At 39.3% G+C, this 21,290-nt stretch overlaps 1 protein-coding gene and 1 long non-coding RNA gene across 2 annotated transcripts in view; both read right to left on the bottom strand.

The window, feature by feature from the left end:
* reck (reversion-inducing-cysteine-rich protein with kazal motifs) overlaps window positions 1–17,737 on the bottom strand; it is a 49,182-nt gene extending 31,445 nt beyond the window's left edge. Inside the window, exons 1-11 of the mRNA XM_062441950.1 lie at window positions 17,731–17,737; window positions 16,110–16,195; window positions 15,921–15,968; window positions 14,166–14,199; window positions 13,695–13,892; window positions 12,047–12,311; window positions 11,781–11,954; window positions 5,327–5,539; window positions 2,995–3,131; window positions 1,769–1,912; window positions 1,430–1,618 (exon numbers count right to left, since the gene is read on the bottom strand). Of these exons, the coding sequence (XP_062297934.1) occupies window positions 1,430–1,618; window positions 1,769–1,912; window positions 2,995–3,131; window positions 5,327–5,539; window positions 11,781–11,954; window positions 12,047–12,311; window positions 13,695–13,892; window positions 14,166–14,199; window positions 15,921–15,968; window positions 16,110–16,195; window positions 17,731–17,737 (1,495 nt within the window). The remainder of the gene's footprint in view (window positions 1–1,429; window positions 1,619–1,768; window positions 1,913–2,994; window positions 3,132–5,326; window positions 5,540–11,780; window positions 11,955–12,046; window positions 12,312–13,694; window positions 13,893–14,165; window positions 14,200–15,920; window positions 15,969–16,109; window positions 16,196–17,730) is intronic.
* A 1,268-nt stretch (window positions 17,738–19,005) lies between these two features.
* The window catches only part of LOC134002545 (uncharacterized), a 46,917-nt gene continuing 44,632 nt past the window's right edge, over window positions 19,006–21,290 (bottom strand). Inside the window, exon 4 of the long non-coding RNA XR_009927611.1 lies at window positions 19,006–19,022. This is a non-coding gene — a long non-coding RNA (uncharacterized LOC134002545). The remainder of the gene's footprint in view (window positions 19,023–21,290) is intronic.

The raw sequence follows: 21,290 nt of genomic DNA, 5'->3' as shown, positions 1-21,290 counted from the left end.
GTCCCCTCTTTCTGTGGCCCTGTTGAACTGTGGTGAAAGGACAAGAATAAAAAGACTAACTTTGGTAGATAAATTCCTCTAGACTATTAACTATCACTTAGATTTGATGCAAATCAGGGAGGAATCTCTAAATAAACAGGAGGAATAATTAAATTAACAATCACATACTGTTCATATTCTACACCCTCGAAGTATGTTCTAGGTCAGTTTTGACCCGGTCTGAGAATCATAAAAAGTATCTATACTAAATGTTGAACCACAGATGTGTTTAGAAAGCATCAATAGTTGATCTGAGTGATCAATAAATGTGATTAAACCTTGATTCATGTTTCAGAGAGCAGAGAGAGTGTATTTTTAAGCTTTTACACCACTAAACATCTCCTATCACACAATATCATGTCCTATTTGACCTAAGACATGAAAATATAACATAGCAATAATGATGTAAATGTATTTTATAACTTTATGGAAGTGTGGGGTTTATTGTATAACCATTAGAGCCATCAGTCTTCACTGCTACATCATAAAAAGAAATCCTCATAACTACTATCTTATTAAAACTATTAACTATTCATTTCACTAAAAGCCATGCCAATAGATACGGGTCAAATGTGACCCAGAACAGCCTCAATGGACAACATTTTTTAGCATTTGTGCATTTTGGGCCACTAAGGAAAAGTCATCAGATTTCAGGGTAAAACAACATTTGTTTGTTTTTTAAAGCTGTCAAATATCAAAACGGGTTGAATTTAACACGAACAGTGTGTAAGAGTTAAGAAAACACTGTTTCAATCTATCCTTTAAAGATTTAACAAACAGCAATCATAAAAAAAACAGACTTCACTGTACTGAAGGTATCTGAAACTGTCACCTTTGAAATGAACACTTAAAAGAGCTGTTGGGGAAATGCGCTGATGTCTATATGAATGTTTAATAAAAGGCAAATACTGTCACAGTCTCTGATGTTAAAGTCATGTCTTGTACAACCAATCGACCCTCCGGCCCTTCCTCCTCTCAGAGGTTTTAATAAAGCCACATGGCATTACGGGAGCGGTGCCCCTCTGTTCTGATTGCAGTGCCCCAGATTAATCATACTTGTCAAAATTCAATTCTGCTCTCTACAGGAAGTGATGAATGGAATGAATTATTTCACGACTAATTAAATGAGGGTCATACAGGGACGCAGTGACATTACCTTTTTATCACTGCCATCCTCATCACACACTACAAGGAGTTTTACTTTTTGAATAGTTTTACAGCTTGCATGTCACCACTGGGTGCTGCTAAAATACAGCCTTAAAAACTGTCCAATAAAGTGGAGAAATATAGATTTCTAATGCTATATAGAATACTTTTAAGCCTTTTTTTGTTCTTTAGTGACCTTAAAACTTTGGGATAGACAGACAGACAGACATGAGGCTGCTCTTACTCTTCCTTTGTCCTCCTACAACGCAGTGCTTGGTGGTGTCCACACAGGGCATCTCTGCACAGTTCTCCAGACGCCCACTGGGACCACAGCTGCACACCTCAAAGCACCCGGCTGGACCCATGCGAGTTGGCACCTGGATACGAGAGTCCTGTTGCACCAGAAACTCAGAGGCTTCGCCCAATTTACAACCTGGAAACACACACACACACAAACACAGAGTTACTGCTTTGCTCCAGAATCAACATAATATAAGCTGATGAACTGCATGCATGCCAGTTACACGCACAGAGAGACTGGCGTGCTCCAGAGTGAACATAATATAGGCTGATGTGGTCCTACCTGGCACACACAGATATGGCTGGCAGTTGAGTTCATCGAGGCAACCCTTCCTGTTGACCTGGCATAAGTGGTTGCTAGGGCAGGGGTTAGGGTTGCACGGATGAATAACCTCTTCAACGATGTTGTTGCCGAGGGAACTGGGAGCTGGAGGCAGTCGGAAAAAATGGAAATCAGGATTAAACATGACAGTTATGAGAGTATTTGTGTATTACAAGAGTTTCAGTGTAAGAGCCCAATGAGAAAGAGACTAGCCCTACTGCAGAGTTTCTGGGTAAACATATACTACATACAGCCTATACTTGCCAATATAATACTTAAGATTTCAAGATTTATTTTGATATTACTTTTGAATCAACACTGTGGAGCTTTTTAACAGAGGTGTAGACTTCAGAAGAAAGTGTGTTTGTCAGTGCAGAGCAGCAGACAGCCAACAGATGAGACCTCATATTATCACATCCAGATGTTAACAGAGTAATCCACTGATTTTATATTACACTACTGAAACATTCTCAGACATAGTGAAGAGGATCTTTTTTATTCAGTGCATTCTTCCTCTTTGTCAAAACCTGACACCTACATTACCCACAATGCAACTCGACAGCTGACGGTTTGGTTAGAGATTGGGATGTGTTATTTTAGTGGTGCCTAATGTAGCCTGGAGCTGCTAGCTTCCAGCACAGATGAGGAACCATATCTCCAGATGTTTTTCATTTTCGTAGTCTTCATGACTCCTGTGACATCACTTGAGGCAACTTATCAGATTTCACTCAGCTCCAAAATAACAAATGATTGTAACTGTGTCGAAGGGAATAGCACATGGTACACCTGATTTCCTTTTAGATTTATAAAGTTTATTTCAAATTCATAAATACAATTTATTTATGACATTGCTACTAACTATTAGTCTGCTTAGGAATTTAAAATGGCATTATATCTGCTGAAGGACACATAATGACTCTCACACAAAGGTTATTTTATCTACAGCTGTTGCTTTATAGAGAAGAAGAACTTGAATATTTTAATTGCACATTCAGCACAGTTCTTTCATACGGAAAGCTAATTTTTACTCTTAAATATAAAAGTGACTAGTCATTGAAAAGTTTCCTAGCTGGGTGTAGTGCAAGTCTCTAATTTGCTCTACATTTCACTACAGAAAAGAAGGCAGAGTGCTCTGCTGACATTTCAAGCCCCCCTGGAGAATATGTGTCCTGTGCACTGTCACTCACTGAGGTATCTGTGCAGGGGGATGCAGCGTTCAGGGTCATCGATGGGTGACAGCAGCTCACAGATCCGTTCTGGCGTTTGTCCCTCGTGGAAGCGTTTCCTGTCCCCACACTGGGTCAGGATGTCCACACAATCTGACCTGAGGACGCATAAGAGAATTTTATAAAATGTAGTAATTTACCACTGCAGTCTCCTTGTGCAGTAAGAGATTGTACCAACATGGATAAAATAAGTTTCAAGTCAGTTCTGTAACAATGGAAATATATATATAATGAAGCTATAGTCATTATCTGCCTTGTGTCTTATAATGGAACCTCAGTGATTGATTGTCACTGCATGAGAACACACATCATCTGTAAGGATTGGCCAATCAGAAGTGGTTGTGTGTGTATCCTTTACATCTACAAATGTTAAATTCTTAAGGTGGTGAGTGTAGCCTGTGGCTGTATGGGCCCAATGTGTGATGGTGTAAATTCATTCAAGACAAGTGGAACATTAAAACTTGACAGGAAGGTTGTGTCTGACAAATGACTGAACAAGACACATAGCCTAAGGTACGGAGCGCTGTTATGTACACACACACACACACACACACACACACACACACACACACACACACACACACACACACACACACACACACACACACACACACACACACACACACACACACTCCAGACATGACACAGCAGATCCAGAGAGAAGGGCAGGGCCTCCACCTGTCCATCAAAGCCCAGGCACATGTTTTAAGTTCTCACCCCTCATCACTCATCAATCACTGACTGCTCAGCTTGGTTCTGTGCAGACAGTGAGGAGAAAACGGAGAAGAAGAAAAGAACGACAGAGGAAATGCTGAATTCATCTGCTGTAGGTATTTAAGTGGTAACTAAGTGAACATTTTTCTTTTATTCATTGGCAAATTTTAAACAGAGCAGATGTGATTCCTGGCTGCTCCACTGGACTGGTAAAGGTGACAACGTATGTCTTCAAAATGTAAAGTTCCCCTTCCACTCAAAAGGGTGTTTTGTTTATTGCTTCATTACTAAGATGTTGTTCTCTTTCCTGTACAGAATAATGTATGTGCAGAGTATCTACTGGAGGGGGAAAGTTTCCCTTAAATATCAGCTTAACATGTGTACTTACATGTAGGATCTGTGACATCACTTCTAGCTTAGAGCCAATTGTGGTCCAGTAAGCACTTTACAGTGAAGTACGAGACATGTTGTATTCAGCAGTCAAACCTGTGATGGTGAACTGATTTGCATATTTTTATATTCTGGATTGTGGAAGTGTAATTTTTTAACAAGTTAATTAAATATATTTGTGGGAAAACCATGTCAGACACAATCTATTATTCCAAACGGAGTATTTTTAGATGTCTTCAAACATGTCAGGACAGGGTCTTTAATATCAGTCCAGAGCTAGAATCATCACTACTGAGGGGATACGAAGGAAATCCTGCAGTTTGTGAAAACAATTCAAGTTTTGTGAAGTTAGTCATAACAATAAATTAGGCTGCCTCAGGATTAGGATGTTGCGGTGAAGGAATTTCCTCTGTGACTCAGGGTGGCTCAACAGCGTGGTATGTGGTCTGGGTAATATTAGTCCTCTTTCTTTTATATCAAGGTATGTTAGTCTGATACTGTGTCAGGGAATGGAGCAGCGGTACCTGACCAGCATGGAAAACACTTTAAATAGTGTTGTGGCAGGAAACCATGCTGGCTTATGGCCAAGTCCCTTTAAACCAGTGATCTATGAATGGGATCTGGCTGAACCTGCCTTTAGATTGTGTGATTGGTGGAAAACTACTTTACCTCGCAGGTAAAATGACAGCCTGCTTAGTGGTGTGGTCATAATATATTCATATGGATATGTTTGTCACTACCGAGCATCAGCACTGACCCCTGTCAGGTTCCGTTATGAGGACTGGGCGCTATGTAAGCTGGCACTCAGCTCATGAGATGCTAGTGTTTTGTTAAAGTTTCAAAAATAATTGGATAGCATGAAAAATACATGAAAAAAACAAAGCTGTTTTTCTTAATTTAAAGTTTTAATGTAGTTTTCATCCAACATCCAGTATTGTATATATCTATATGTATATATACAGTACAGTACAGACAGTCCTCACATCTGCACAAGCAACACACACCTTGGGTCCCAGGCAATATATCCGACAGGTATGAAACAGATCGGAAGAACGGTTCTTGAGATATGTGCGGGACATACATACATAAACACATACATACATCCAGAAAGAGATACCTCGCTTTACGGTTAGATGTAGTATAAAAGGTTTAGGAGCTACTAGATGTTGAAGGGCGGCAGTAGACATACTTGCATATTACGCTCCCTCTGGACTTGCTGTGGCAGGGTTTGATCTGAAGAGAGCATGCCACGGCCTTCCACATGTCTGGCAGACACTTCCTGATGTCCAGCACGGGGATGTTCATAAACGGCATCTTGATCGTGCCGTTGGACCACAGCTTGATGTCGTTCATGGCTCCCTGGTCTGACTGGACGTTACAGCTGCGGAACAGCTCTGTCGGCCTGCGCGCACACACACACACACACACACACACACACACACACACACACACACACACACACACACACACACACACACACACACACACACACACACACACACACACACACACACACACACACACACACACACACACACACACACACACACACACACACACACACACACACACACACACAGGTGTCATTAGAAGAACCAAACATGAAAGAAAACTGGTTCACTAATAAGAACAAATGCACTTAGAAAAAGAGCACAGTCATTGTGGTCATGTATCTCAACATTTGCAACCAGTTGACTGCAGAACAAGGTGTGCTGGCAGCTGCAGCTTTGTAGCTGTGCAGGCCTTACAGGAGTGTGTGTGTGTGTGTGTGTTACAGTCCCCCTGGATAATATGAGGCTTGTTTTCCTCCCCAACTTCACCAGGAAGTGTCTTTGATGTCTGATTGGTGGGTTTGGTCTCAAGTGAGTCAGCTAATTGGTGGTTTAAAAGGAGAAGGTTCCAGGCAGAAGTTCTGGGTGTGGTTCTATCATTCCATTTTCTCCTGATGAGTGGCTGCTTTGTTTATCTTGAAGCGACCGTGTATGCGTGTGTGTTTGTGTTTGCATGTAACCCTGGATCCTTAAAACTTTATTCAATCCCAAAATGGTCAACAGTGGTTTTCCTCGTAAACCAAAGCTAAATGCAGAAATTAGCTGATGATTCTTATTAAGACCAACTCAATGCTTATGTGCTTTCCACTCTTAGAAGAACAAAGGAAAACTAATCTGCCACAACCTTACTGGTCATCCGCTTTGGAAAGTGTTTTCCTGCCTTCCAGCCAGCTGTTTGTTTCCATTCTTCCATTAGGAATGATCCATCACAATAAAAATCACATATGCTTTTATTGTGGAGAAAGTTATGTTGTTGTTGCATTGTAAAAACAGTCAAAGTGTAGATTGAGTTTTCACTGTAATACTATCTAGATAGATTATCTTTTGTCCCAGGATTAGTATTGACAGTATGCCGATGTTCATGGTCTGTTATCAGTTTAACCCTTTATCAGGCGAATAACTATATTTGGTAACTTCTGTAAACATCTAAAACAGCATACCCATGTGGATATTTTATAAATATACTTTTTGGGAAATGTTTTACCCTAGACCGACAAGAAAAACCATATATGGTAACTTCATCGATCTTGATTTGCAACATAAAAATTAAAAAAAATTGAAAAAAGTCACAAAAGCAAAAAAGTCATGTAATATCCTCCAATAACTCTCTAGGGCTGAAATCAATCAATCAAGCAACCTACCTACCTACCTACCAAGCAAGCAACTTACCTACCTACCTACCTACCTACCTACCTACCTACCAAGCAAGCAACTTACCTACCTACCTACCTACCAAGCAAGCAACTTACCTACCTACCTACCTACCTACCTACCTACCTACCTACCTACCTACCTACCTACCTACCTACCTACCTACCAAGCAAGCAAGCAAGCAAGCAAGCAACCAACCTACCTACCTACCTACCTACCTACCTACCTACCTACCTACCTACCTACTTACTTACTTACTTACCTACCTACCAAGCAAGCAAGCAACCTACCTACCTACCTACCTACCTACCTACCTACCTACCTACCTACCTACCTACCAAGCAAGCAAGCAAGCAAGCAAGCAGGCAACCTACCTACCTACCTACCTACCTACCTACCTACCTACCTACCTACCTACCTACCAGCCTACCTACCTACCTACCTACCTACCTACCTACCTACCTACCTACCAGCCTACCTACCTACCTACCTACCTACCTACCTACCTACCTACCTACCTACCTACCTACCAAGCAACCAGCCTGCCTGCCTGCCTGCCTGCCTGCCTGCCTGCCTGCCTGCCTGCCTACCAACCAACCAACCTACCAGCCTACCTACCTACCTACCTACTCATGTCAATAGAGTTGTTGTGTAGTGTTAGTGCCTGTGTTAAAAGATAATAAGAATCCTTTCATAGCAGGTTTCAGTAGTAGGAGATATGTGTGAGATAAGTGTTAAGTTTAATTACACAATCATGACAGAAAACAATAAAAGCATAAAAGATTTACTGACAATGATCTCGTTAATTTTGATATCAATACTACACAGAATCATCTTATGTGTTTGTAACATATACATCCTTTCCATCGCATGTTCATGTTATCAGCTACATGTTGTTACAGATAAATTAAAGTATAGCAATAGATTCATACATGAACCTGGTACCATCATTTGACATCTGAATTAAGCGGTTGCATCTCATTATTTGTAGCCCAAGACTTTGGTTCCTCCAAAGACTTTGTGGGCTCTTTAATGGAACCATAGCCTGAATTGAGACACAGCTACTCATACCTTCCATGCATTCAGATATTGAAAGTGAAAGCATTCATTCACTGCTCTGTCAAACAGTACTGCAGCGCCTCATGGCCACTAGGGGGCAGATAAAGCACCCGTTTGAGACTTAAGGAAATTATGAGAATTAATTAACGAGTATATGAGCGAGTTACTGGATCAGTATGATGAGTTGTGTCTAATGTCATCCAGTTTTAGACCCAATACTCTAAATCAGGGTTTGCATGATGGATTTAGGGATTTGTTTTCTAATTTAAGCTTCAAGAACTTTTGTTTGTCACACACACACACACACACACACACACACACACACACACACACACACACACACACACACACACACACACACACACACACACACACACACACACACACACACACACACACACACACACACACTAGCTCCATGCTCCTTTGCTCTCACCCCGAGACCAGTGTTTGTCTTCCATGCTGCTCCCGGCTACACAGCCCAGCGTTTGAACCCCTCAGGGGAGAAGAAAGCCATACAAGGCTCTCCTGGACCCATCAAAGAGCCTTACACAGTTTGTTTGCCTGAACTTCAAATCCTACAATGCCACAGCATGAGTTCCGTGCCATCGTGATCGGAGACCGCAATTTGTCAAATAGTCTTCTTGTATGAGAAATAACAGTAAAAGCGCAGGGTACTTTCATTGTGAGAGAGCTGTTGTTTGAGCTTAGCCACTATTTGATATCCAGTGTTTAAGTTTTCACAGACATCTATATATTTTAATATTTCCTAAAGCAGTGTAGAAAAATACAGATTTTACATTTCTGTGTTCTGAATTTTAATAATTTAAACTTAAATGTTTTCTGGTCGTTGAAAGGATACGTCAAAATGAGATATATCATGATTTTTCCCTCCTCTAAACTTAAAGCAAGGATGATCTGCAGCCACAGAGAGAACAGGATGTTAAAGGAACAGTTTGATATTTTTGCCTCTAGTGATGTCTGTGTAGATTATCAGTCTCAGTCATGGTGTATCCAAAAAAGGTTGAGATGAAACCAACTGGACTTGTTGGCTCTTGTAAAGACAGTGTCTGTTGGTCCACCACTATGAGTGAAGTCCAGACTGAAATGTCTCAACAAGTACAGGATGGGCTGCAATGGAATTTGGTACAGATACATCATCCCCAGAGGATGAATCCTAATGACTTCAATGATCCTGTTTATTTTCCTTTAGCCCCACCATGAGGTGTTTTTTTTTGGCTCACTGCCATGAAATTTAGTTCAAGACATTCAAGTTCCCACAGGATATCTTTCAATAATTCATAATTTCTATTTAATATCAATAATCAATCATAATTTCAATTCGCTTGTGTATTTTTATGGTCTTTCATGTTTAAGTCTTTATTGCTTTTCTTGCTTCTGCCTCCTGATTGTATATTTTTATTGCCTTTGTTTTTAATGTTTGGACATTGTTATGGTATTTTCAAATGTTATTCTGTGAAGCACTGTGAATTTTGCTTCTGTGAAAGGTGCTATAATAAATACATTATATTATCATTATTATTATTATTATTGTTGTCATTATTGTTGTCGTCGCCATTGTCGTCGTTGTTGTCATCATTGCCGTTGTCATTGTTGCTGTCATCGCCATCGTTGTTGTTTTTATTGTTATTACCATTATTATTATTATTATTATTATTATTATTAACTGTGGCGTTCCCCTGACTGTGCATCTAGCGCCATCATCAGGCTGAAATTTGAACTCGTATTTTAGTGACCACAGAAGTTTTTGGAGGAAAATATATTTTTAAAAAAAAGAAAGATTCAGCACATACTACTAATGGTAAATATGTATTCTTCTATGTATTTTAACTATAAATAAAGCACACATTCAATGAGCTAAATATACAATGTAATATGAAGTTCTAGTTTAGCTTCTGTTGCCATTCCAACCAAGACTTGTATTTATGTCACTTATTGTTCAGTTGAAAAAAAAAAGGTGCATTAAAATCAAACATCACTACATTTATAGACGGTTAATAAAAACACTGTTTTAACGTTGATGGTTCTCTGGTGAAAAACATGACCTCGTCCTTTCAGAATGCTCCACAGTATCAAGTGGCTGTGAGCTTTTGCGGTCGGCTCGCTCACCAGGTGACCTGCAGACCGCTGTGTGTATGTGTGAAGTGTACATGAGTTTGTTTTTATGTGTGTGTGTTAGTGTGTCTTCTCAGTGCAGCCTTTGAAGCCGTTCCATCTGGCCTATGGCCCAATCTGTAGACAGTATGTAAAACACGCTGTGGCAGTGATAACTCCAGGGTCACGCTGGGTTCAATATCAATCTGTCTCTTGTTTATGCTCTCTCCTCTCTGTCACTCCTTGAGGCTTTGAGTGATACATTCTCACACAGCACAGAAATAAATGAGACAAATAAACTGTTTACAATAAATTAAGGTGTTAATTCTTTGAAGGTGAAATATTTAAGCGCCAGTTAAAGTTGAAGCAGTTTGAATAGTCTATTGAAATGACAAGCACTGAACCCTGAGGTGTCACTTGAGGTATAAAAATCAGTTCAAATACTTCTTGAAAATATTTCAAATATCAGTTTCCAATTTAACAGTTAAGGCTGCAGACTTCGCCGCAGAGTGTGAAGCGGCCGGGATGAGAATCAGCACCTCCAAATCCGAGTCCATGGTTCTCAGCCGGAAAAGGGTGGAGTGCACCCTCCGGGTCGGGGATGAGATCCTGCCCCAAGTGGAGGAGTTCAAGTACCTCGGGATCTTGTTCACGAGTGAGGGAAGGATGGAGCGAGAGATCGACAGGCGGATTGGTGCGGCGTCTGCAGTAATGCGGACTCTGCACAGATCAGTCGTGGTGAAGAGGGAGCTGAGCCGAAAGGCGAAGCTCTCGATTTACCAGTCGATCTTCGTTCCTACCCTCACCTATGGTCATGAGCTTTGGGTAGTGACCTAAAGAACGAGATCGCGGGTAAAAGCGGCCAAAATGAGCTTCCTCCGTAGGGTGAGAAGCTCGGTCATCCGGGAGGAGCTCGGAGTAGACCCGCTGCTCCTCCGCGTTGAGAAGAGCCAGATGAGGTGGCTCGGGCATCTAATTAGGATGCCTCCCGGACGCCTCCCTGGTGAGGTGTTCAGGGCACGTCCCACCGGTAAGAGACCCCGGGGAAGACCCAGGACACGCTGGAGAGACTATGTCTCTCGGCTGGCCTGGGAACGCCTCGGGATCCCCCGGGAAGAGCTGGACGAAGTGGCTTGGGAGAGGTAAGTCTGGGTTTCCCTGCTTAGGCTGCTGCCCCCGCCGACCCGACCCCGGATAAGCGGAAAGAAGATGGATGGATGGATGGATGGATGGCTGCAGACTTTCTTTATTATTCTTTTTTGTCAACACTTCTCATGTTTGAACCAAACCAACAATGAACAGATCTACTTATAAATCGAGTGTGTGTATCCACCAGCTTGATGCTCTATAACCCACATCTTTACATTGTACTGGAGTTCTCTGAAAGATTCATAGATTCATCACCCACTTATGTGGGAGTTGGCTGCATTCACTGTGTGATGCAGCCAACTGTTCTATCCATATCATACGCATATGTTCTGTTTTAACTTATTTTTATCTTCAGTTTAATTTTACTCTTTAAAATCATTTTACATTGGTTTGTGTTTCTTATAGTGTATATTTTCTATTTTTTGTTGTTGTATTTAAAGCACTTTGAATTCCTTTGTTGTTAAAAGGTGCTATATATAACTTATATATAACTTGCCTTGCCTCATGTGAAAACACTAAGTTCACCAGTGATATGTGGAGGACTAGATAATGACAAAATTTAACGGTTAATGTAGCAGAGGAGCAGCTATGTGTCTGATTTGAATCCAGGGTTCTGACCTGTTGTTGAAGTTGGTGCAGTAGGTGAGGTCCTTACAGCCCAGCTGGCAGGGCTCTCTGACATCAGACAGGCAGTTGATGAGCTCTGTCTCCACTGGGTTGTACTCACACAGCTGGTCAAAGTCCTGCCACGTCTGGCTGCCCCAGTTAGTGCTGATCTCCTGACACATGTCCCTATAAGAGTAGAATCAAGAGTCTGGGTTAGAACAACAACAACAACAACAACTAAGACACTTGGCATTTAGCCTGCACTCCGTGTGCTGTACCTGCAGAGTGAGGTGTTAGCTTTGGAGCAGCAGTGCAGCTTGGCACAGTCCATTTTGGCTGGATGGGGGGTCTCCTCTTCAGTCGGGGAAGGCGGGTGAGCGCTGCCTAGAAAACACTGCCACATGGGTTCCTGAGGGAGAGGCTGGGAGCCACACTCATTGATCAAACCGTCCATGATCTCGTGCTCTGTGCTCATGGTGCGAAGGATTCGCCGGCAAGACACCTGGCAGTGAGTAGCCTCTGCCCGGTCACAGCAGTACAGACCTGAGGGAGAGAGACTCATCAGTGCTCTAATCACATCATGATGTATACTGTGAAGTATATAGAGATTATGCTATACTCTCTATCTATCTTTTAATACCTGTGGGTGAATAAGGCCAAATATTCACCCATAAATAATTATCCTGGTGAATTCTTGTAACTTAAATTGTATGAAAATGACAATCCAATAAAGAACGTAACATTATAATAAATATACCACACACTGTGATAATTAGGGCTACAGGATAGTTTTAAAATCATGATCATGGTACATTCCTGTATATAATCTCACTGGCAGATTTGATGCAACCAACAACACACTTGCAAATTCACCATTCCTAAACTGCTTCAACAGATGACAACAAAAAGTGTGTGTTGCTCCATGTGACAACTAACAACAAGGCAGAGTAAATACAAATGTATCCACTCTGTTTGTGACAAAAACATTATATATATAAAACTTTTTTATAAAACTTTGTGCCATCTGCTGTATGAAATGATGAAAGTCAAAAGCACAGACATTATATAACAAGCAAATACAACACTATTTATTTGTACAAACACTTGTCACCAAAAAATCCTTCGCTATACAGAGTCTGTTCTATTTTGTGGTCAAACTGAAACGTTGTTTTAAATGGAGATGGAGATGGAAGCTGGTGGTGTGGACTTCTTAGTTTATGCTTTCATGTGGCTTAAGACATGAATCCTGTATACTATAATAGTTATCAGTGAAGAAGCTACTGTATGAAGCAAGTCTCTACTACTTTTGTGATTCTCTGATTGGCTTTCACATCTATTTCTATCACATCTATAAGATAATCCTCTTCATCCACACAGATATACACAGTAGGAGCCTTATACAGTTCAAGCTCTCATATAGGCTCAAGAAGACTACAGAAGGGATGACTTATCACCAAAATCATGCACAACAAGGGACTGATTGTGCAACCTGATGTAATGTTATAAATACTTAAGTGTCAAGCATCAGTAGAGGCAGAAATGTAAAAACTAAATAAAATAAATGTGATTCATACATACGCCTGACATTTATTTTTTTATTATCAGTAATGACCTTTTTAGACTTACTGTGTTTGAATTGCACAGCTCTAATAATAATAATAATAATAATAATGATATACCATTAGTTAATAATAATGTTACCTTCTGAAAGCCCAGGTCAACAGTATTTTCTAGTAGGAGATCATTAATAGTTGAATCACTCATGAAAGATATGTGACTTTTAGTGATTTTTCAAAAACTCTAAAAATTCTAAAAACTCTGCTGGTGTTAAGAGAGCTCCATCAACTGATGTCACGAAGAAAAATAGTATCTGAGTGATGGATTGAGTCCTGCAGTAGAAAAGAGTGTGAGTGTAGATGGACTTACTGTCTATAGGGCTGCGTATGGGGTAGGATTTGGTGAAGTTGCTGACGCAGCTGAGCAGCTGAGCGCTGTGGCTCTGACAGTACTCTTTGACTGCGTTGATCTGGGACACGGTGGGGGTGGAGTCGGTCCTGAAGATGGCCTGGCAGTACTCCCTACAGGTGGTGTGACGCCCTGCATAGCTGCAGCATGTGGAGCCCACTGGAGGACCACACACACACACACACAAACACACACAAACACATCAATTACTGGTGTCAATACACTTTTGATGCTATGATTATGAGTGTGTGTGTGTATGTTGTGTGTTATCAGTGTGTAATATGTGTAAGAGTGCAAGACAACAAAACAGAGACAGAGTAGTACACTCAGGGCTTTATTTATTTATTGGCTGGAAGAAGAGATGAGATCAGTGTTTGTAGTGGTTGGCTTCTTCACTTTTCATCTTCCATGTGTTTTTGAGTGATAACTTACTTTCATTTTTGGTGATGCAGCTGTAGAGGGAGTTCTAGAAAAAGAAGAGGAAAGCAGAGGTGATACTAGCATCCAAACTCACTTACTATTTTAACATGGGAGAAAACAAAATGCACATGTTTTGTTTTTTTTAATTTTAGTTATGCCTTTAAATATATTATTCCAGCAAGGCTTCATGACAAACTCCTAAAGATAGGTGATAGATACCTGTGATAGATCAAGTCAACGACAAGTCATCAAAGTCAATGCTCGTTAGCATTGGTGCTAATGAGAGTTGTGTTGTAAACTAATGAGTGTACTTCTCACTCTGACTCAGTTAAAATCAATGTGGTGGGTCTGATCTCTTGTAATGATAAAACAGTGTGTGGTGGTGTGTCATAAAAACTTAACTCTAAACAATCTCCAAAACCAATGAGATGGTTGTGGACTTCTGCAAAAACAAAATGAGCTTTACCTCTTACTTATCAATGATCAGGTTGTTGATATAGTAGAAAACTTCAAATACCTGTGGACAACTAAATCTTCTTCTCTTAAACAGAATGTCATTGTAACCTTTATTGCGCAGAAAGTTGAATGCATAAAAAGCAAGGGTTTACATACACAGTGTGGTATGGAAACTGCTCAGCCAATGACAGTGAGGAGCTTAATGAGGTAATTAAAGTAGAATCAAAAATCAGTGGTCAAGATTCGCCGAGTATATGTGATATTTATAATAGACTACTTGCATGCTAAGGACTGGTCTGAATATAATTAGAGAGCCTTCTTATCCAGCCAATGCATTATTTGTTCCCATCCCTTCAGGAAAAAAAGGTTACTCAGTATTAAGAGCAGAACTACTTGTTTCCACAACAACACAAACCCTCAACTCATCATCAGTTCAGTCCATGAGCTAGCAGGTTTCTTTATTTACCACACTTATCTTTTATTTGACTCTGTTAGAGTGTTTTATATGTTTATGGTGATCTTTTCTTCATTTAGCTATGGAGTATGTTTGATATGTCTATACTGATGTGTATCTATATTGTATTGTTGGTGTTGTATTGTATTGTTGTTGTCTACCCCGAAGAACACACAAAGACAAATACCAACAAACAAATTCCAATCGACGTTTCATTGTCATGGTAATGAACGATTGAATCTCAAATCCAAAGCTCTGTCTCCGTGGCTCCCAACCGCTTTGCTTAGTGACCGCTTAAAACAAGTCGATATCTGATCGTGACCCGACATCACAGGCTGTTGGCATTAGCGCGGACATGAATCATGCACAGTTCAAAGACTGATTTTTTTTCCACCTCAGATTGTTTCATCTGAAGGGGTTTCAGAGGCGTGACGAGATGAAAGTATCGGCAGATAAAGGAAAAATTGCAAAAGCTGTGAAAACAATAAACATGATTTTGTGAAACAGATTTGCTTTTAACATCGTGTGACTGCTCAGATTTATCTTGAGACGGTTGGTTGGGAATCACTGCTCTACATCTTTTATCAAGATTCATATTTTTTCACACTAATGAAAAAAATCTTATCTTAATTTTGTAAAGGTCGGGAGTATGCCTTTCAATTTTATTACTATTTTTTTATTTATTAAAATAAGTGTATATGTATATTTTCATTTCTACTTGGTTTCATTTGGTTATGTCAATATAAGAGATTTGGGGTCTATACTATACTGTAATTTCTTATTCTGTACCTTACTTTAAATGGTTACATATAGTAACCTGCACCTTTATGTTACTTCACTTTAACTCTTGGACTTACCTCTGTGATTTTTTTGCATACTTTTGTTATGTCATTTTTGGACGATGCCTACAGGGGGGAAAAGAAATGAAATGAAATCAATCACAGGTGAGTCTACACTACACACCAATAAAGGTTTGAAACTAATGTAAACAGTTATACATAAAAAAAAAAGAACACTGGACATATACTTAAGTTATTGTGTCTCACCTGTTTGCATTCCCTGCGACACTCAGCTGAGATAGCCAGCTCACAGCAGCCCAGCCCCACCCAACCGTCTGACTTCCTGGACACTCCTGGAGATAAATCAAACACCACAGAGTTAACTTATGTCATATGTATACTGCACAGTTATTCATTTATGGACATTAGATTGTACAGTTAAGGTAGACCTTTTTTACTATTATTAATAACTGGATGTACTAGCTTGTGTTGTCACCTAATGTTCAGGGTGTAACTCCACCTCATCACCTCCACCTGGGATTATGTTTTTGTCTGTAAAAAAAGCACTGCACTTTTGTTTCCCTTTTGTACCAAAAACTGATGGAATCTTGACCCCCTAACCCAAAGCACACACTTAATTTTACCATTCAAACAGTGGTGAAATGGCATTTTGAGAAATGAAGGAAATCATTAATTTTAAGTTGTTGAGGGGGAAAGTGGTTGCACCAACAGAGTAAATCCCTAAAAGCTCCTGGAATGCAGTGAGCATCAGAGGATCGATGATATCTCTCAGTCTGCGAGGATCTGAGGGAGGCTTTTTTCCTTAACAGGTTAAATCTTTACAGTCTCCCGAGGCTGTCTGGACGCCAGTGTTTAGTGGGTACAAAAAGGTAAGAATAACAATACCTCCGAATCTGGAGGCTATTAAACTTCTGACAGGTACATTTGTTCCAAGCCGAGGGAGCAGGACTTAGCCCTTTGATCCGCTGCCTGCCTTCTGCTCGAGTCATGGCCAGGTCTCCTCAAAGCTTTAACAGATTCACTAGCTACCATTTCTTCTCATGCAACCAGATACGCACAGTTCATACAGCCTGGGTTATGATGTTTATTGTCATGTTTAATGTAATTTCTAGAGTCAAAGAGCACTTTTGATTTATGGCCTGTACATTCTGTTTAGTCACATAAATATGATGGACACTTAGTCAGGAATGCATTGGGGGGAAAAAACCCTATGTTTTAAGTTTGATCAAGTTGTTTGTTAGATTTTACAAAGACTGTCTTAGGAAAGTTTTATCATTGGAATAAATGTGATAATGCAAACAAAGGTCTCCCCATCTGGACAGTCTTTCAAACACTAAAACAATTTAAAAAATCCCACATGAGGGTAGATGAATGTGGCAGCAAACACTTGCATGTTTACACATCCAGCAGAAGAAATTAAGAAATGTATCTAGCACTTTAGCTGATAAATGTTCACGTGCCTGATGAGAGCCGTGACACTGAACTAAAACAGTAACATTTGCTAGTCATAAAACTAAAACAATACTCTTAAAGAGGTTAAAACCCTCTGTTGAGCTGAGGGAGAAATTCCAAATCTAAACTCTAATGCTCTGGAAACTGATGACATTAGCTTTACTTTGTGCTTAGTGCTATTTTTATTTTATTTTTTTTATAACTTTATTTAACAAAATCATGTACAAACAACATGGCTTACATCTTTTTTAACGTTCCAAAGGAACAGGTGCATAGAGTACAGAAGAGAGAATCAACATGAGAAAATAAAATATTCATAAAATAAATAAAATACAATAAAATACGAAAGGTAGCTAGGGTTTTCTTTGTAGATCATATTTTTCAAATAAATTGAAAAGTTTTATTGCATTTTTACCTTTCATTATGTTAAGGGCTTTGGTGTAGGAAAGAAACTCGTCAGGAAACACATTAAAACTAGATTTTACTTTCATATATTTACATTTGTGTATGTAAAACTTTCCAAGGATTAATATATTGTTTACCAGAAAGTCCCATTCATTATTGTCCTTTATAAGTCCATACTTAATGTCCTTTTGAGAAAAGGGTTCAAGTTGGATCTGTGTGTGCAACCAATCATGTATATCAGTCCAGAGTGCTTCAGAAGATGTACATTGAAAAAATAAATGATCAAATGTTTCAGTATCATCACAAAATACACATTTATTTGTATAAAAACCAAATCTCTGTCGTAATAGTTCCCCAGATGAGTACATTCCATTTAAAATTTTAAAATGTATTTCTTTTGCTTTTGGATTTATGGGAAATTCTAAGTATTTAGAGCGTAAAGAATATATAGTATCTTTGGAAAAGATTTGTTTAACGGAGTTTCGAAAAGACAGTAAAGGGTGTGTGACGTCATCAAACATCTTTCTAATTGTTTTATTTGGAATTTGAATACTTTTAAAAGTCACAGCCTCCAACTAGGAGATGTGGAAAATTAGGAGTGATGTGAGTCGAGTTTGAAACAATCCCTTGAATTAAACCTAAAGTAGGAACAGGGATGGCTTTTATTATGGATGCGAAGGAATTACGATTGACTACTAGATCATATTTAAGGCAAACATTTTCATATGTCATCACACACCCATCATCGTCAAACAAATGAGTGCTTAGTGCTATTTAGCAAATCTTAGTAAGCTAACGTGCTAAGCTAAGATGGTGAACATGGACTTCCGGTAATGGCGGCATACTTAGTGGTGGTTTCTCCTGCTCTGTTGCTAGTCCTTTAAACATTCTTAATCACTTTAAAGAGTAAAACATCTTGAGAGTACAGGCTTGTATGAGTAACTATGTCAAGGAAGAGGAACAAGGACAAGATGGTGAACATGGTAAACATTACACTTACTAAATATAAAAATCTTAGCATTGTCATTGTTAGCGTGTTAGCCAGATGAGTTTAGCATTTAGCTCAAAACACCACTGTACTGCGTCACTGAGCTGCTAGCATGACTGTAGACTTGTACAGTCTATAGGTTGTGTTCTGCACATTTACCTGAAGCGTTTGGTCCATGAGGGTAGGTTTATATTATTATACGACCATTAGGAGGTGCCAAAGTCAGACATTTTAAAATGTTAAACTTACTGGCTTTAATATAAGCACATTCTCTCACCTGGAAGTGTAGAGTTGATGCACATCCACAGTTCATTCTAGAAGACAAAAGGAGATGAAATGTTAGCGTCAGGTGTCATTTCAGCTTGATAACTAATAGCTTTACTTTTTTTTAAGCAAACATGCAAGTATGTACATGTACAAATGAATGGATAAATGTAGGTTTAAGATACATTTTTAGATTTTGGAAAGAACTTTACCTATAGAGCTATAGTTTTAGTGAGTGGTGTTGCATCTTAAGGCCCTCTGCGTTATACATGCAGCTGCCTTTTCACTCTCACATGAATCCACAAACCTCTGCAATTATGTAATTACAGCTGGCATGCTGACCCAGCAGGTACCTCTCCAGATTTGAAAGACTGCGGTCCAGTGGTTGAATCATTGTGTGCGGATCCTTTTTGATGATTTGCTCATGGTTTGCGTGACTAACTATTGTAATTGAATGGCAGTCACACAGAGCAAGATTCTGCTGTCTAGGGCACATAAAACTCTTTGTATGCTTTTCACTGGGTGACAATTTGAGCATTTATTATAGGAAGTATGTACAACAAACATTGAGATGTACGCTGGTTAAACTGCGGTAACGTACTGGTAGTTTCATTCCAATGTTACCATGATTATGATTATGTCAAACAATCAGCACTGTACTCACGAACCTGCGTGTATATGAACCATTACAAAAAACAAGTGTGTCTAAGTATACTGCTAGTATAATACTTTACAACTGAAATTGGATTCTGTAAATACACTGTCTGTACTAGAAACAAACTTTGGGGTATTGCTCTACCGGGGTTGTACATGTACTGTAACTGCTGACATACTTTCAGACTTTTAGCACACTTTCGGACAGTATATCTCTAGTTCACTTTTGCCTTTACCTTTGATGCACATACTCGCTTTGCACTTTAGAAAACTATACCAGGCTTACACCATAACTTTTGACTAATACTAATGTAAGCTAATACTTTCTGCATACTTTAAGACATCTATGGTTTGACCTTTTAATCATATACTAAGGACACACCTCAGAAAAGTATACTGGTCTTATACTTTTAACTACACTTTTGACATACAAGTGAAATACGTTTTGCATACTTTTTACATTGTAAACCTATTTACATTTGATGTACAGTATCTACTGAGGATACACTTATTTAAAATATACTGGGCATATACTTAAACTTAATATATTTGGACTTTCTACATAGAAATTACAAATTAAAAAGTCAAGAAAAGTCCAAATTATGCCATAACACTAAAATATATATGTAATTAAATGTATATCAGGCGTTACCTGATAGTGCCACTGAATACTTAACTACAGTAAGTAGCTCCTGATACATCTGACATCGAGTGAAACTTCTGATTCTTTATTGGAACCAAATGCAGAAAGGCAAGTAGATAACACAAGTGTACTTGTTCACAGAAGTGTACTTCATATTGTATATTAGAAGTTTACTAGTTTCTTGAAAGGGTGGTTCAACATGGACTCACTAGATGGATTTCTTATTATACAGCACAGACTATACTAGAGCAGTGCCATGAGAAATGCTGCATGGATGGGAGCGCTAGTATACATATCAGTGGTTGTGGACAGTGCATACACCCTATTATAATAAACTTTATTGGTTTGAGCTTTCAGCCATGGTAGTTAACTCTTGGCTCCAAATTCATCCAGTCATTACTACATTAACTACTTCACCATATAAAATGCTTATGTAATTATAAAATTCTGATACACATACTTAGGGTTAGGGTTATATCATTTCTGGTAAGTGATGAGGGCAGACTCCCTTATCCAGTAATTCTTTGGCTTAGAAAAAAACAATATGTCCACAAAAAATAGACAATCGATGATGAGATGTTGAAGAGATGTGAAAAGGAAGCTGTGAGGAGTGTCTCTAATTTCAAAGAGAACAAATATGACATTCTTTGGATCAAAACAGGAAAACATGTGAATTCTATGAAACTCCCATTGGGTTTGTGGTGAAATGTTGTGGGATTAATCACGAAAAAAAAACAAGCTTGTCTGTCTTCTCAGCTGAAAGGACAGAGAGATTGAGGTAAGGACGGCAGCACAGAAAGACAAGACGTATGGAAGTCGAGGTGGAGAAGAAAAAAAAAAAGTAACTCTTCAATGCATTTATGCTTCTCTGTCATTTCTGTAAACTTACCGCGTCATTGTTAACACTCTCCCTGTGTCTTTTGGCTTTGGAACAAAGGTTCCCGTCAGTGGGCGTCAGCATCATTTATGAGACAGACCAAGGAGTTACAATGTCTTTACATGAAGCATAAACATGATTTGT

Source organism: Scomber scombrus, chromosome 20, assembly GCF_963691925.1.
Source record: "Scomber scombrus chromosome 20, fScoSco1.1, whole genome shotgun sequence".
NCBI lineage: Eukaryota > Metazoa > Chordata > Actinopteri > Scombriformes > Scombridae > Scomber > Scomber scombrus.
The sequence above is the reverse complement of the archived record's forward strand: the minus strand, read 5'-3'. Positions and strand labels throughout refer to the sequence as shown.